This window comes from Thermobia domestica, chromosome 13 (assembly GCF_964235325.1).
Source record: "Thermobia domestica chromosome 13, izTheDome1.hap1.1, whole genome shotgun sequence".
In the NCBI taxonomy this organism is placed as follows: Eukaryota; Metazoa; Arthropoda; class Insecta; order Zygentoma; family Lepismatidae; genus Thermobia; species Thermobia domestica.
In genome coordinates, this window is record NC_137466.1 from 202466712 (window position 1) to 202485217 (window position 18506).

At 35.0% G+C, this 18506-nt stretch overlaps 1 protein-coding gene across 1 annotated transcript in view; it reads right to left on the reverse strand.

Annotated features, from left to right (window-relative positions):
* The window catches only part of LOC145668955 (cation-dependent mannose-6-phosphate receptor-like), a 51687-nt gene extending 34883 nt beyond the window's left edge, over positions 1–16804 (reverse strand). Inside the window, exons 1-2 of the mRNA XM_081737246.1 lie at positions 16459–16804; positions 8008–8171 (exon numbers count right to left, since the gene is read on the reverse strand). Coding sequence (XP_081593372.1) covers positions 8008–8171; positions 16459–16622 — 328 coding nt within the window. The 5' untranslated portion in view covers positions 16623–16804. The remainder of the gene's footprint in view (positions 1–8007; positions 8172–16458) is intronic.
* Between the last annotated feature and the right edge of the window lie 1702 nt (positions 16805–18506).

Below are 18506 nucleotides of genomic sequence, written 5' to 3' on the forward strand. Positions count from 1 at the left end.
TTTATATGGGTCTTGTCTATTCCTATTTAAAATTTCAGGTCATTACCTGCAATACTTTGTTAGAAAGCACCATATCAAAATTTACGTGTTATCAAATGGAGAGTTAGAAACCTAAGTGAAGAGGTATAACATCTGCTGAAGCTTAGCGCCCCGTTTAGAAACAAGGCTATATAAAAAGTGAACCTACAGCTTAACGTCGGACCCGAACCACGTGAGCTCCCGCCAGGATTATCTTATATCCTTGTAATAAATCATAACGCATGCAGTTTTAAGATTTCCCAAGCTTAATTTACAATATAAGTTTTTCTGTTTCGCTGCTAAACTTTGAAATGCGGTGGAATGTTTCATTCTGGAAAATAAAGAAACTCGAATGAAATATTTTTCTAATATAATATGCATTTGCTACTTTGAGACCAAACTGTCTCATTAAGACATTTTATAATAATAATAATAATAATAATATAATAAGTAGAGCAACCCACATTATGCTTTATTTTTTCCAAATTATGCTTTATTGATAATTTCAATCATTGTTTTACATTAATAATGTACATATAATATTTACTATATATTAAATATTCTAAATATCTATTTTTTTATTAATATTTTATGCAACCAGTTTCTTTCATATTTAATGAATTTTCTACTTAGTGCACTGTAAAGAGATATGCTTTACTCGAGTCAGTTTTCTCTATCACTTGTATGCACCTCTAAGGTGCATATATACACAGAAAGGGAAAGTAAAAGATACCACCAAAAAGTACAGAAAGTGCTCAAGTTCAAAAGGTAACACAAAACAATATAGTATGGAGTTCCTGTGTACTATTCATTGTTGGCAGAAAGTTTTCTTCTTATTTTCCTTTTTTCCTTTTCTCCACATAAACAAAGGATTACACCAAAAAGTTTACAGAAATAAAAATAAGCTTTACATTGTTGCATTGTTATGTTCTCATGGATTTTGCATTGTAAATATTGGTTTTAAAAAAAATATTAATGCAGTATGTTATACTCACAGTTAAACAGAATTTTCCAAGATTTTTTCTAATAGAATTTTCCAAGAATTGTGCTATATATTTTAAATTATGCTTTATGCTTTATTTTCTAAAATTATGCTATATTATGCTTTTAAAATTAGTTTCTCCTGAACCCTTAGACAACCACAACCATTTTCAATGTACCAACCATATGCTTAAATTGCTATTGTGCTTTTTATGCTTTTGGGTTGCCCTAATAATAAGTATTCTGTCATTATTGGCAGGTCACTTGGTGCAACTGAGAAGCTTCCATGTTCCACCGTCTTCCACTAATCGTCTTCACATACGATTATTCTGTCTTGATATCGTCCATTAATTGTGTCTCCCTCGACCCCTCCCTCTCTCTTTCTTGCCACCATACCCTCTAGCATCTTCCTCATGATACAGTTCCATCTTAGCAAATGTCCCAACAAGTTTCTCTTCCTCTTCTTAATAATATCTAGAATTGTTCTTTTCTCCGCAACCATTTCAAACACACTTTATTTTCATTTTCCGCTCGACCTAGCTAATTCTTCATTCTTCTCCATACCCACATTTCGAAAGCTTCCAATCGCTTTTTATCATTTTTGCGTAATGTTTATGTTTCTATCCCATACAGTACAATATTCCACACGAAACATTTTATGAGTCATTTTCCAGGGTACCTACTAAAATTCCAAAACGAAATTTCGTGACCTTTTCTTCATCAAATCATAAAATTTCCTAACATTCTCAAGAGCAAATTTGGGTGCAAATTAGGCCGAATTTTCATCCATGCGATAGAAACGTATTTTGCTTGCGATTTGGTAGCGTCTAAAGCCGACCACGGACATTTCTGGTGGTGAATTTTGACGTTTTATAGAACGAAATTTTTCAATCTATACTTACATTTGTACAGTTAAAAAAAAAATCGTGACCCAAAAGCTAAATTTCGTGACTTTTTCGTTACTTTCATGGCCGTTTTCTGATTTCGTGACCGATAGATACCCTGTTTTCTCAACTCTTTATTCAAGATCCCACAAAACAGACCTTTCTTTCTCCTAAAGGCTTATTTCGCCATTCCTATTTTTGCTTTTATATTACCTTCGCACTTCACATCGTACCAATAATACTACCAGGTATCGAATACTAGTCACCCTTAATAATCCACTATAACAACATTTTATAACTACAAGTATAATTTGAACATATTTCCAGTACATCAAACATTTATGATTCGTTTTTTCATGTAACGGTTTATAAGAGGAACATTTTAGCAAATTTTGTCAATCATAACACGGAAGTGTGGAATAAACTTTTATAGGTGCTCATCTTAAAAGGTATTTCATTCGAGTAAGGAGTTCCTCCAGAATGAATAATTCTTATATCATAAGTCGACCAGCGTGGATGTAAAGGCTACATTGAGGATGAGGCAAGAGAACTCTTAAAACTGTATGTGTATGCAATTTATTACAAGCATATAACGTAAGATGAAGTTGACTTTTCAAATATTACATACAATCCATGAGTAAATTTAATGGTACGTGTCAGGGTTGTCTGGTTTAAAACGAGGTGGTTTAAACCATATTTTAAACCTTGGTTTAAACCGCTTTCTTTTTCTTTTTTCAAAAAACCAACTGGTTTAAACCAAAAAACGAAAAATGTTCGTAAAATCTTGATGACCACTCGTTTGTGGGTTATCATCTTTCACTTCTATCTATTTATTCGTATTATATCCAGACCTAAATTCCCCATTCATTACTCAAAGAAATTATACCACAAAAGCAACTTTTGCTTTTCTTTTTTTATACGAGGGAGGACCCAAAAGAAACCGGACTTTCGTTCTAAAAAAAAATTTATTACATTTTTTACAAAATTCTTTCGGTCTCCTTCAAAGTACCCTTCATTAAATACGATTCATTTCTCCCATCTTCTTTCCCACTGTTTGAAGCACCTCTGGAACTCTGGAACTTTTATATCGTCCAATGCGCTCTGCGAAGTTCTTTTTACAGCCTCTACACTATCAAAATATTTTCCTTTTAGATTTTGTTTAATTCTCGGAAAATGTCATCATGTTGGTCAAAAAGTTTGGATCACTTTCAATCTGATTTTTCAAGTCCTGGCTCAAATTCAGACGAATGATTTGATCCTGCGTAAGCAGGCGAGAAACAAACTTAGCGGCAACATGTCTCGTTTGCAAAACCTCACGCTGGCACGAGCTCCAACCCACTCCTGCCTGTTTTGAAATATCATCGATCATGAAACGACGATTCTCGCTGATTTTGGGGCAGATTTGTTCGATGTTTTCGTCGTTTCGAATTGATGAAGAGCGCCCAGAACGAGCACGATCTACAACACTAATCTCACCACACTTAAAGCGCCCAAACCACTCAAAAATTTGTGTGCGGTTCATAGTATCCTTCTTGAAAGCCTGTTGAAGCATTTGGTAAGTTTTCGTTTCCGATTTTCCATGTAGGAAGCAAACACACTCCTTGTTCCTTTGAATCTGCCATAACGATTTCGCAGGCGGCAAACGAGAACAGTCGAGAAAAACAATAATACGATCAAACGTTAACCTGATCTGGGAAGGTCTCTACTAGACCCACCTAGCAACGGCAGCGCTCTTTCAATCCGGTTTCTTTTGGTTCCCCCCTCGTAAGTTTATGAACGTTTCTTTTGTGATTTTCTTTATAGTTTGTCATTATTGTTACGCAATTGCAACAAAGAAAAATTCTGAATATTGTTTCGTTTTAATTATATTTACTATTGATGAAATACATCGAAATCAGGGTTTGAAAAAAACCCGAGTTTCTTTTAAAAAGCCCAACCCACCTGGGCCCATGTGGGTTTTTTCGGGTATTTTCGGGTTTAATCGGGTTTTTTCGGGTTTAATTGGGTTTTTTCGAAATATTTCAATGTCTTTGGGGTAAAAGTGTTAAAATGTGATTTATATTTCAAGATTATCATTGTCACAACTTGCAACAATTTTCTATTCACTGCTGTTTTGAAAAAATGGCCGCCATTTTGAAATTTTACGTTAGATCGCCGCCAAAATATATACAGCTAATTTAGTGTGTCTCGTGCTTATATTCTTAAAATTTCAACTTAAAAGACCGAAAATTGCACTTTGTAGCGTGGATACCCGCTATTTTTTTAAGCCATCATTTTGAATCTATACGGGAAATATAGTGTGTCTCGTGTTTGTATCCTGAAAATTTAAACTTAAAACATCGAAGGTGGTACCCTGTAGTATGTGTGGTACAGGCAGACGACGAACAAATGTAGATCGAATCATCCCAGAAGCCTCAGTGACGTTTGCCAAATACGAGCACCAAATATATTAATTTAACAGCGTAAAATAAATGGTTTTATTTGAAGGTCACTTTCGATATTTTGTGCGTTCAATTAGGTGAAATTCCCGAGCATTTGTTGCAAGACGTTTCTTTCCAGAAAGTTAATTTAAAACAATTAACAGATATAATTCATATTCTATAAAGTAAATGTTTCAAAATGTCTTAAATGAAATTAAATATCTTCCAGCGTAAAATAAATAGTTTTATTGTTGAAGTATTTAGTTCCGATGCTTTGTGCGTTCAGTTGCAGGGATTTCCCGAGCATTTCTTTCGCGACCTTTTTTTCCCCTCGAAAATGCAGCTTTCTTTACTGTACATCGAAACTTCCACTAGTAAGGAAGTTTGAATTCAGCACTTGAAGTAGTAAGTGTTACGTAGTTTTCGGAACTCTGAGCATTAAGCTTCTTAAATTTGACAATAATTTTTACGCTATTGTTGGTGTTGATTCTAAAGAATGCTTATTTGAAGAGTACCAACAAATAACTGAACTAAACTGTTATTGTTGGAAAACTAAATTTTACTAAAGAATACTTGTGCTACCATCAAAGGTAAGAAATAATATTAATAGTTTTACTAATGCACTACGTATTTACTGGTAGTACCGGCACATATGGCTTTAAACTCGTCAAACGTAGGGGAGACCGGGGTACGTTGTCACAGTAGCAATTCTGAAAAAAAGCGAAAACATTAGGTGCTGCTTTCTTGTTTACTTACTAGATGTCACAACTAACTGTACTCGTTTGGAGATGCGCGGAAACAACGGTGCTGCGTCAGTTGAACTTTGTCTGTTTTCAGTGCCATTTGTCTGTAGCAGCAAATATCTTTCTGTGGTTATGTAGGTTACAAATAGAGCTTCATAATGTGCTACTTTGAATGCGCCTAATCTTGTCGTTTGGTATAAATATTTTGTAAAAAAGAGTAACGGCGACGCGTGGGACAAGTTGTCACAAATAAGACGGGGCATGTTGTCACTGTGACGGGGCATGTTGTCGGGGCCTAGAGCCCCGGCATAAGACGAGGCATGTTGTCAGAAATCACCCCATATCAATACGTAGGCCTAAAGCTGCTAAAGAATTTCATGTCCACTACAGAACATTGGCAAGATTTTGTGCACGTGTTACAGATGGCGAACTACAGTTCGGCCAATGCTCATTTACATTAGGTTACTCTTCATAATACTAGGAAGAATTACTAGTATCATACCAAAACAAGCTTCGCACATATAATTTGGACTCACTACAAAAGAGGTTCGCGATTTGGCTTACAACTATGCAAAAGCGCTAGGATTGAAATGCCCAGAGTTGTGGAATGGAAAGGCCATTGCTGGCCCAGACTGGTATCCGGTATTTCTGAAAAGACATGGTGCTCTTGCTATAAGAACTCCCCAAGCAAATAGTTTTGCACCTATAAACAAGGTCCAGAGAAGATTACGATTCTTTCTCAGAGGACGACGATACACTGTGTTTAGTTTATGGCGATCCATACAGTGCGAGTACATGTAGCGAGAAGTAAATTCAGTGTATTCGATGTAAGGAATCGGCCTACGAAAACTGAGGGAAGCAGAACTTATTTTACGTGTGTATTAACTGTGGCTCTGACGATGACCTCCAGGTGTAGAAGCAAAAGGATAAACATTTTCAAACTAGTTTGCGGTGCGTACTCATAAAACGCAACTAAACTTCGTAATAATATTTACTCCTCTCCTAGCTATACAGTTGTCTTATCAGAGGAATTCTTTGCAATTCATAAACTACAGTCAGAAGCAACTTAAATGCAATTGGCTAATTTTGTGTCGGCCTATTGGAGACGTAGGATATGATTTGAAAATTTCGTCATTTTGTTATGACCTTTCAGTTTGTAGTTTTGATTCCTTAGTTATGAGTTAGTTCTGTTTTCATGGCAGTTTTGGTTTTCCTACAAAGCTTGATGTAACAATAAATCTTTTAGGTTGAGAAAATATAAGCTACAGGTTCCCCTACTTTCTTTCCTATTTAACTAATATAGTTTCCCCTTTCATTTAATTATGTTTTGATTCTCTTTCAGACGCTAAGTATTTAATGCTGGTAACATTTATAGTCTTTTTGCATTAGTAATAGTGGCATTAATAATATCTACCAATTTCTGGAAAGTGCCACAAGAATAACATGTGACAATTTGCTCCATATATTGTGACAACTTACACCGCATATGGGGTACATTGTCACAACTGTATTGATCATAAAACATAGTACATAAGTCCAGTTCAGAGCGAGTTACATTGGACAGAGAAATATATATGCTATGCACAAGATAACAAAGTATGTGTATACTAAAAATTATACTTCTCGGCCTTACACAAGCATCACAAGAAAATAAAAGGTGAAAATTGTGACAATGTGACCCGGTCTCCCCTATGAGGGATAACGTCCCTCGGCATAGCCGAGTCGGCGAGCACACTATTTACGGAAAGTATTTTCTAAAATATAAAATTGCATTTTTTTCAAATAGGCTATAAGCATAATCAATACATTAATTTGTTATATAATTATCTCAAGCTAAGGTAAGTTTTTTTTTCATTTATTCAGTGCATTCAGAACTTTATAAAGGGCTTATGTAGAATGTTGTTGTATACCTTAACGTGAAAGCATTTAATTCGCCCGAGGAATGTCCAAAATTTGATAAAAATCACTTTCAATGTGATCAACTTAGTTGTAGCAATAATATATTAACAAAAAGCTCAAAAACCCAGGTGGGTTTTAAGGTGGGTTTTTTCAGGTGGGTCCAACCCGAAAAAACCCGGTGGGTTTTTTCGGGCTGGGCCCACTTGGGCAAACCCTGATCGAAATGCCGTACTTTTTGGCGGGGAGATCATACAAACTCCACGAGAGGCATTTATTGAAATCAGAAGTACCTTTGGTATCTATTTATGTATAAATGGGTCAGAGTCAAAGTGGACTCAAATAATTCGTATCTTTATTCACTTTTCTTACTGATATGCAAATTAAGTCGTTGTATTTCTTTAACTTGGACTAATAAAAGTCATAGTGAACTAACTTGGACTAAATTAGTTCTTCTGTACTCTGCAGTATTTTGAAATTGCCCATATGTAATTCTGTATAATGGTTTCACTTATGCAACTGTTCATTTTTTGTTCCTTCTGAAATGACTCTTGACAATTATATTAACAAGTAGGCCTACGTAAAGATCAGTATAACGTATTTTTATCAGGAGTCCTTCATAGATGAATCGGCAGACGTATCACATTTGTGGCCAACTGGTTACCGTTTCCAGTTCAAATGAATGACAATTTTCTTTCGGATGTAAGCCGAGAAGCAGTTTGGATTCCGCTTTAAGTTTATGTGACCCCTTCCAGCATAACCCGGTTGTTGCATAAGAACATCAAGGCGAAACAAACTTATTTCTGTCCATATGAGATATAAATACTTAGAGCAATTTAAAGCAAAGCAAAAAAACTGGTCTAAAAAAAAAAAAAAAATTCTTCAATAGAAACCATGGTTTTTGCCAACCCTGGTATGTGTGATCTTTGCTCGATATCTTTCACACTCCACAAATTAGTTTTAAAATTAATTGTAATACAGTCTAATAATAATGCTCTTACATACATACCTTAACCTATAACATAGGTCTAGCAATAACAATAATACTCTTACATACATACATACCTGAACCTATAACATCAGTCTCATTTCTCCGTCCAAGCACTTTCGGCGGTTTGCTCTCGTCATCCTGAATTACACTAGCATTCCCATCGGAACCAACGTCAGTACAGAACCCTATTTTGTAGCTGTGGGATGACGATGCGACGTGTTCTTCTTTAACCAAAAAACTACGGAGATAATAACAGTAATGTAAACAGGTTTACTGGACAGTATTTATAAAAATTAATAGTACTGTTATGATGTGTGATACCATAAACTCATGTATTAAAAGTATAAAAGTGCTCATCTTAACACTTGAAGTAAGTAATTATACATTTATTACTATTGTTCATTTTGTATACAGTAAAACTATAGGATTCCTTTGAAAACTGTTCAGTTTATAGAGTTGTACAAAATATATAATAATACAGTGAAGTTAGTGATTAACATACACATTTACTGGTATCATCAAATTTTAAAAGGTAAAACAATGCAATTGCGTGCAAAAAAACATTAGAAAATAATACGAGAAATGTTTATCGAGACATTTTAGAAAGCTACCTCTGCCCGTAAAGCGTTCATCTGCCGCTGTAAGGACAATGAAGAGTTTTATCATTTGAATGTCTCAACACTTCACGATATGTTTGATGGATTTACTTTCCTTACTCCTAGCAGAATATCTACAGATATTATCTAAATCAGAGAAATTGTACAAGAACTGCTGAATGGATTTTCTTCAGCATTTTGATGAAAATAGATGACATACTATGCCCTAACTGCAAATTATTTCAAATACTGACAACGTGTTCATGTTCTTTACTTTCGTCGTTTGCCCCCTTTCCATTCAAGTATGATCTGCGCATGTGGCTAAAATGGACAGAAACTCGAGTCACTAAGTTAACAAAAGCTTGGAATTTCAAATTCAAGCAGTTTGCTTCTTTCGCGAGCTCAAGTATACCTTCTTTAAAAATCATTCACTTTGAGCTCTGTAAACCAACATCGGTTATCTCCTACATGTTTACAATTTACAGCATCCCTCAAGGACATCTATACAAATTGATTTTCTGATTCTAATCCATGCCAGAAGCAAAATATAAAAAAAAGATCTTGCGGTTGAACTTCAAAGAATGAAAATGCACGGTTGAGTAGGAATCGAACGACTCCGGTTTTCCAATCAGGAGCATTAATTACTACGCCACATCGAACTCGGCGCTCTTTCGTAAGTTATGGTAAACACGACTCCATTCGTTCATTTTACAGTTCGTGATTAATCTTAATTAATCCTGTTTCAGTTATCACTTATGCTTCCAGCCAGTGCCAGACGGTCGTGTGGTGTTGCCATCTTCGATTGGTATGGTTGGGTTGGACTTTCGCGTCCCTTTCAACACCTAGGCTATAAGAGACGTGGATCTACAGATTAAGATGGAATCCGAAACATTCTAATGAGTTAAAATTTTAAATCACTTCCACAGAGAATCAAATCCGGGACCCTTATGTCAAAGGTGCACACGTTAGCCATTAGACCAGCGAGATTTCCATGTCTCTTGGAGACGAAATATTATAGAGCGAGATAATGTGGTGGAAAACAGCCTATACTGTGAAACTTGATGTCTTACATGATGGCCTATTCGCCCCGATCATGGTTCGGAGCTCACGTTAATAATAGATGCAGTCTTTAACCTCGGTATTGCGTAAGGATAGAAAACAAAAATAAGCTAAAATTCAACATGTCTTCCTTTATATTTCATTAATGAGTTCTTAGTTTGTAGTCGAAAAAAAAAATTTAAAAAAAAAAATATTATTATTAAAATTTGCGTTCTATTTTTATGTGGTATGAGATTCTTTATCTATATATATATATATATGTATATATATATATATATATATATATATATATATATATATATATATATATATATATATATATATATATATATATATATATATATATATATACGCTTTTGCTTGCTGCTAATTGGCTCGAAGAAGAATTAAAGTCTAGGGGTATATTTTCTAATAAATCCGATCTACATATTGCTAAAACAAAAATTATATTTAATAAGGTAAATATTTATAGTTTTGATTGAAAAAAACAATTCTGTACGTAACAGGAAATAAACAGGGAGTTTATTCTATAAATATACTACGTAGAACTAGTGTTCTAAAAGACGGAAAAATATTTGAAGAGTTCAGAAGCAACGAGTAAATATGAGATGCCACCAGGGGGACAAAAAAAAAAAAACTAAGTGGGAATCTTTAACGATCTCCAATAACTCTCTCTTACGAATATCTGGTTTATAATACCTCGGTGCATTGATAGTTAAATATTTAAAAACAACTTATTCTGCTAAGACTTCTTCCACCACTCTGGAAGTCACTAACTAAAGGTTTCAATATCTGGCTATCATTCTAGCCAAGCTATCATTCTAGCTGTCTCTAACTTTTATTTAAAAAAAAAAACTATCTTAGCCTTCATTCAGGCTTCAGCCGTCACTTCGACTGTCACTACTCTTAATAAGAAAGAGAAAAAACTATCTTAGCCATCATTCAGGCTTCAGCCGTTACTTCGACTGTCACTACTCTTAATAAGAAAGAGAAAAAACTATCTTAGCCATCATTCAGGCTTCAGTCGTCACTTCGACTGTCACTAACTATTAGAAAAGTTCTGGGGAGACAACCATTCTTGTCGATCCCGCAGAATCACCTACCCGGCTATCACTTAAGCCAGCGGAAGGCGTAGAAGTGCTGCTAAGGCAGCTCGAGAGCACCGTAACCAGAGAGTTCAGTTTAAGCTCTGATGAGATGGGGCTACCGCTTCCCTTATAAAGGGGAGGAAAGCAGAAAGCCTGATCGCGATAGTGTCGCCGCTGAGTGGGAGGAAATTAAGAAAATATCATCTAGCAGAAAGGGTTGAGCGATCGGCGAGACACCTGGTGACATTTACATAGAATATTTGACTTTTGTTGCTCCTGTGGACAGAAAAAGAACGAAAGAAGTTACATGTTAGCTATGCTAACTAATCAACATAAATAAATACAAGATAAAAACACAACTAAATATTATAAGATAATAATAATTAATTTAATCTTTGGCCAAAGATAATAATATTCTTTATGCAACTGTTTTTCTTTTTAATATAACAAAAACAGGGTGTTGCAAGTTATAAATAATCCCTGTTACTATTCTATTGATTGAATTAATCAGACTATGTTCCTAGCCCCTGTAAGTGCTGCACAATAGCTGTCCTAAATAACAATAGGAATTTTTATAGACTTCTTTTGGTGTACCGGTATCTAGGTCAATCTGTAAAATAAATATTAGTTTAATTTCTTTAGAGCGTACTCAAGTTGTATTTCTGATTGCATGTGATAAGCATGAATGTTCTTGAAAAGGAAGAATTATATACAAACGTGTCACAAAAATAACTATAACTATTCTATCAGGCCTTGTTTCCATTTTGTACTAATACACAATAACACACTGAGCAAGGCTATGTGATAATATGCAAAAAAACAGTATCACGTAACAGTTTCAACATAATAACTGTGTCTTCATCAGACTTCCACTCCTTCTGGCTGCTTGGGAGTTGGTCATCACTTATATAGTCTCCGGAGATCAACTTTTAATTAGGCTCCGCCCCTTCATTAAAAAGTAACACTTGTGTGGCTTTCACTTTCACTTTTTAGCTGCACACGTGTCAAATTAAAAATCTACTTTTTTCGTTGGATACCTTCTGTCCTCTAATTATCCTTATTTTTCTTATTAATTTTTCCTCTTTCTTTCTTCCTTTTCATTTCTTCTTTAAGCAGAACCTTCTCCCACTCTTTATTTATCGAGAATCCTGCATTCCAATTCATCACCTTGTCTCCTGCTTTCATAATCTCCCTAGCTTCCTTCCATTTTCTCACCAAAGTTCTGTTCTCTACTTCTATGACCTCTGCTCCTTCCCACCCTATCCTGTGGTTTGTCTCTTTGTGATGCTTGTATATCGCATTGTTGTCCCTTTTCAATCTTACATCATCCTGGTGCTGTTTAATCCTTTCTTGCATTTTCTTTTTTGTTTCTCCTATGTAAATTTTGTTACACTCCGCGCATTCTACTCTGTATATTACTCCCCTTTGATCTTTGTCCGCTACTGCTTTTCTCTTGGTTCTTCTTACTAATTCAATTATTCTGCTTCCTCCTTTCCTGTATGTCCTAATTCCTGCTTTCCGAAGCATTTTCTTTATCTTCTCTGTTTCTTTGCCTAGGCTTTCTATTCCAAACCATTTTTTTGTTCTTGTCTTCTTCCTCTTTCTTTCCCTGTCTTGCTATGTCTCTTGTGATCTTATCCTCTTCGTTGTATCCATTTCTCCTTAGCTGTGTCCAGAACTTCTTTAAATCGGCTTTCTTCTGTTCTTCATTTGTGTTTAGGTCTCCTATTCTTTCTTCCATGCTTTTTATATTTGGTCTCTTCCATAGTCCTGCTATACACTATGAGGTAAATCCTACGTAATATCTTACGATCTTTCCTAGAGTCAAAATCTCAACGTGTATGGCATCATAACGCATGTCATTTCCTATGTTCTGAACGACCCTATGGGATTTCTGTTGTTTAGAGCACACTCTATTTCGGAAGGAAAATTCGTAAGATTTCGCTTTAAGCGACATCAGGTGAGAGAAAGTGAAAACAAATTTATTTTCTCTCCGCCAGCAATAAATGCTATTTGCGCACTTATTAGTGCATACGAGGAGCATACATTTTTATATCATACAAAGTTAACGCTCTATCACAACAGGCATTCAAGGCAGAAGGCACTGGAAAAGATTGCTGGCCGATTATGCGTTGTGAGACCTTGCACCTCTTCGGAGGATGTGAAACAGGAAAAATCTTCACGTGTATGGATTTCCTACGACATATGTCGTAAAATTTTTCGTAAGATAAATCCTAAAATATTTTCTATCTCATAGTCAAGTGTATAGCGAGCATTATTCTCCAAGCAACTAAGTGAGTGTTTTACGCAGCTCCGATTTCACAAGATTATAGGGAAATGAAATTTTCGTTTCAAATTACTTACAAGCATTCACAGCATACATCAGAAGTTTGAAAGAATAATTTTTAACCTACAACCGAATTCTGTTAACCCCGTTCTTCATCTGCTCAGTACCAAGATACAAGATGATTCAAAATCTTAACTTGTATCCCTATGATCACTCGTGTTTAGGACAATGTTTTACACCACAATTCTCTCTGGAATGATCTTTAAATAAACGCGTGATGCAAGCCAGATTTTTTTTTTTTTTTTAATTACAAAACATAACTAAATTATTATTTTTCTTTAATCAGAAAACATGTAAATACAAAAATTGGCGCTGAGTATTCCGTGGTATACTCCTGTACTTTGTATCAACACTTGAGTTTTTACGTAAACAAATCTGTTACCATAACTTCTGTAGGTATAATAATATAATAATGTAATTAGAAAAAGCGAGTAAAATATTTGTATTTTAATTCTACTGATAATTAAAAATTATTTACTTTGTACTCTTTATTACAAAATAGTATTTAAAAAGTAGTTAACAAGAAACACAGACAATATGATAAGTCATCAACTGCCGTTGAGTTCATTTTTCTAGTCGCTACCATATCCTAGATTTTGGGGTAATTCAAATTCTGGTTACACTGTAATTTCTATGGATGACAACACTGAAAATTCTTCCGATTCGTACTTTCGGGTGTAGAATAACATTATCTATTACTGAGGCAAGTTACATTTCATTATCTCTTTTCACTTACGAAAAACTGGCAAAAGAAAAATTGTTAAGCTTTTGAAAAATATTTAGCAGTCTACCCCCTCAACTGAGAAACCTTTCTCAATGGAAGTATTTCCACAGGAAAGACAAGTAACATTTTAATTATGTCCCACAAATCAACAAATACACTATTATTAAGTGTATCCTATTATTAAGCAATAGAAGACATCTAAACCTATCTACTTATACATCAAATGATTCGAGATCATCCGCTTTGGCAGCTACAATTATGTTTTTGTTATGAACTTGCCCTCAAGAACATTATACATCTTCCCTTCGCTCACACTTTGCTTAGTACGATTTATTTGGAATAAGACATGATAGATTTCGCACTATTTTGTTTTTTAATGGGCATTTTTTCTTTTTTTCAATAATTTTTGAAGTTGTTCCTGACAAAGTTTCTACATTCAAGCAAAAACTCCAGTTTATAACGCTCATTGACTTTACTATGTTCTAAAAATTTCTTTGCAGCAAAAACAACGTCGATCTTGGAACAAACCACCAACTAACCCACATGATTCACATCCACTCAAAGTAATTTCAAAACAGAGTCTGCTTTTATATATATATCTTTTGCAAGGGAAACAAAAAATGCTAACTTAGCTAGCGTTAAGAGGGTTTTGCACTGTTTCATATATTTCTTAATATTAGAAAATAAATATATCAATTGCACACTTTGCAACCATAGCATTTTCAGTCCATCTAATCTGACAAATCTTCTTAGTAAAAATTTGTTTTCCAGTACATGTAGAAAAATCAACTCGACGTGCAGGAATGTCTTTGAAGAGTTTGTACAAATCTTTCAGAAGCCTATTCCAATTCTTCTTAGTTTGTAGATAACAAGTATGAAATGCTCCGTGAATGACATGAAGTCCACCTCGCAAATCAGCTCCACTAAAAATTTCCAATTCACATTGGGACTGTCCATTGATATCTGTATGATTTTTGATAATGCCAACCCACACAAACCTTCCTTAAATTTCGTGGGTAAATCCTGATGAGTATCCAAGAAATATTGCATTAATGTATCTGGTTGATGCTTGTTTCAAGTTTTTATCCCAAAACCTATCAAACCCACCTGTTTTTTGTGCATAACATTATTTAAAGATTCATCAAAGCAGTATACAAAATATCGTACCATCTTTAGCATGTCCAGCAATTTCACTTTCATATAAGGTGCTAAACCAAATACAACAACATATGATGCTTTGATTTTTCCAAACGAAAACTGTTTAGTAATATTGCTGTCGGAAAATATAGCTTTGTACATTGAAGGTAATTCACTACACGAACTGAATGAAGTGTCCACTTACTGTAAAGGTTAATACCGTACAATTCGCAAAAATAACTTCAGAGCAGCAAATTTCCTCAGCTTATGCCTGGTACCTAAAGACAAGGTATCCACAAGTCATCGCTGAGAACTGCTTCCAAACCAATGTAAAACAGAGAACATTTATCCACTCAAAAAGAGGTAATTATTCCTCCAAAAAGAAATGCATATAATCAGTATAAAAATTCCCTGACATTTCCACATCGCTGGCAACCCTGCTTTACATCAGTGATACACAATACAGTGTCAAAACTACTCGTATATGTCTCGCAACCTTGAAATTGGTCAATCCTGTTCGAAGAAAGAAATGGTAATTCACCACTAAATCGGCACAAGATTCTTGTTTGCAGGAGCACCTAGTACAGGTTGGTGCGTGTCTGTTGATGGAATAATCTTTTTTGCACATACTCACCGTCGCTTCGCGCCTCCTTCCTACAGACTTATTAACTTTGCTGTGCTCTGAACCGGAGTAGATACAATACGTGGCTTAGAGATGCCCCTCCGTTTTTCATAAAAGTTAGAAAATTGATAGGAGAAACGATGATCTGAAGTTCTTATGTTATGTTTAGGTGGGTAAGTTTCGCAGTAAAGTTATGTTTAATACGAGAAAAGATATATAGAAGTGGATACTATTTGTAAAATTCGGAAGATTTCGATGATTCAGAAGCATGGTAGTCGTATAGGATGACGAATCGGTGCGTTGAATTGATATTTCCGCATTGAGTTTTACAGAATTATATCAGAATAATGAAGTAAATTTATTCAATTTTATGAGAACCACAGATTACTGAATTTAAGTGATAATTCACGCTTCTATTAGAACCGGTTCCAGTCACTGTTCTAGTATAACTAAGTCTTACCAGGTAACATTACCTAATCTAACCTAACAACTTTTAATGTTTTAAATGCTTTTTGTAAGTTTGAAACTTGAGGGGCACCTCTACACTTAAGCCCAAGTCTAGCTTGTAGTAACTACCTAGACCAAGTTAGTGAGTTCCTCGAATGAATAATAGTTTTATAACATATCAGTTTGCATCATATTATTAATCTGAGCGCAACTATTTTGGCATGCAACAAAAAATTGTGCACAATGTATTATCATTTTCAGCAAGAAATCATGGAAAATACTGTTTTAGCTAGACATCTCATAACAATGTAGAAATTATTTACTGCATTTCCAATAAATTGGTTGCGGTTCAAGTATGTGGATCTAATCTTATATTCTAATATGTATCTTTTAAAAATGAATTCTATTTCCGAACAATTTAGGCTTGAATACGCACTGCATATACAATGAACTGGTGAAAATGATATTAACGCAATTGATCTTTGAAAGTATGTTGTCAATTTACCTTTTCCCAAACAAAGGTTTAAGCCTCTTCAGTAGTTCTTCCTTCTGTTTGTCAAGTACATTTGTTTTATTGTAAAATGCACATCCTTGTGTCACCTCTGCACTGGTGTACCAAACTGCGTTGATTACAATCAACAACACTAATTCGATTCTATGTACAAACATTATATATATTCCTGTAAAACTAAATTCTCACAGCATGGTTTTGCACAGTTCACAAATAACTAAGAGATATCTCCCTCAAATACTTTCCTAAATATTTCTGTTTCCTTGACTTTTATGCTAGCAACTTCCACGATTTTGTGTTGTAAAACTTGCAGCTGGTATTGTCAATGTTGGCAAGTCTTCTGCTACTCTATGAACAAATGAGTACTACAAAAAAAAAAAAAAAAAAAAGTTTTATTATTTTTTGTATGTATTCTTCTGTCCAAGTCTGATCTGTACTCGCTTCGCTGGGTTAAATTTTAAAAAAGTAATATGTTCCATTAGTTAGTCACTTTTTACAATTACTAAAGCGCTCTCTGATATATTTCATTTTCCATCATGTTGTATTTCTTTCCCCTCATCCTCCCTCTTATTGCGTGGCTGAATTTAGATTTAAACGGCATCGGAAGGGTCACTGTTCATAACAAAGACCCCAAAACTATTGATTCGGCACAAATATCGGTCATCTTCTATTATTTATATATCTCTCCGTAGATCATGGCATTAGAAGTGTCACTATTCATCTCAACGACTCCGACAACTATGGAGTCGACACTGATATTGGTCTTTTTCGATCATTTTTATATATATCTCCCCCCCCCGGCCCTCAAATTGTGGTGCTGAATTTGGAGTAAAACGGGATGGGAAGTGTCACTGTAGCGACCCCGAAAACTATGGATTTGAAACTAATATTGGTCATTTTCGATATTTTTTGAATATCTATTCCCTTCCTGAAGTTTCGAGGCTGAATTTGGATTTAAACGGGATCGGAAATGTCACTGTTCATCTCAGCGACGGAAAATTATAAACTCGACACTAATGTCGGTCATTTTCGATCACTTTTGAATATCTCTCCACCTACCATCCCTTAAGTTGCACAGTCAAAGTAATATGATAAAAACCATCCCAAGTCCGAACCTCATAGATCCAGTGGCGTAAAAGCTGCCCCCGCTACCCCAGCAGTGCGGGGGCCCCGAAGTCTTGCTAAAGAAGTAGAACTTCAATCTTACTTCTATCGGCTTAACAACTAGGGCCCCTTCTCTATACTTTGCGGGGGGGCGCAAAAGTGTGCTACGCCACTGCATAGATCTATACGTTGAAAATTCGATTGAGATCGGTCGGGTGGTTCAAGAGATTAAGAGTCACAAACATAGTAACATAGTCACTTTCAATTTCATAATATAGATTTCTTTCGAACTTGATTATTACAATGAATTGATGTAGAACTTTGTGCATAATTCAGGAAACAGAAGCCTGCACGAAAATATGGTAGATCATTATCTACTGCCTTGCCAAATTTGGTCCCTATCAAGAGAGCACTCACGAGGAGAGTCCATTTGGCCCCCCGAACCTTCGTAACTCGACATACATTTTTACACTTTATAAATAAAACTATTTTTTTTTATTTTTTTTTTACCAGAGAAATGATTTCTGTAGCTTAAAGATGTGATCTTACACTTCATCTGTAAGCAGTGGCGGCCAGTGGATTGTGGTTTCGGGTGTTGCAGTACGAGCGATAAGAGACAGAAGATATAAAGTGGACTCATTACTAATCAGCATAAATTTAGATGCAAATGCTATGTGACATGTTAAATTAAATAACATTCTGTTTTTAAAAAATAAAAAATGCAGAACATTTAATCCGATTAATCAGTAAGTTCATTCTTCTCTCTTTGATTGGAACAAATCTGCCTAATACATGCTGATTGAACTCTAGTATTCTTATTGTCAGGTCTTTTTCGATGGAAGCATAACCAATGGTGATAACCTTTCTTGGGACACTCAATTTCTTGAAAATGTCAATTCTTTTTTTTATGTGAAAAAAAAACTTCTTCTTTTACTGAC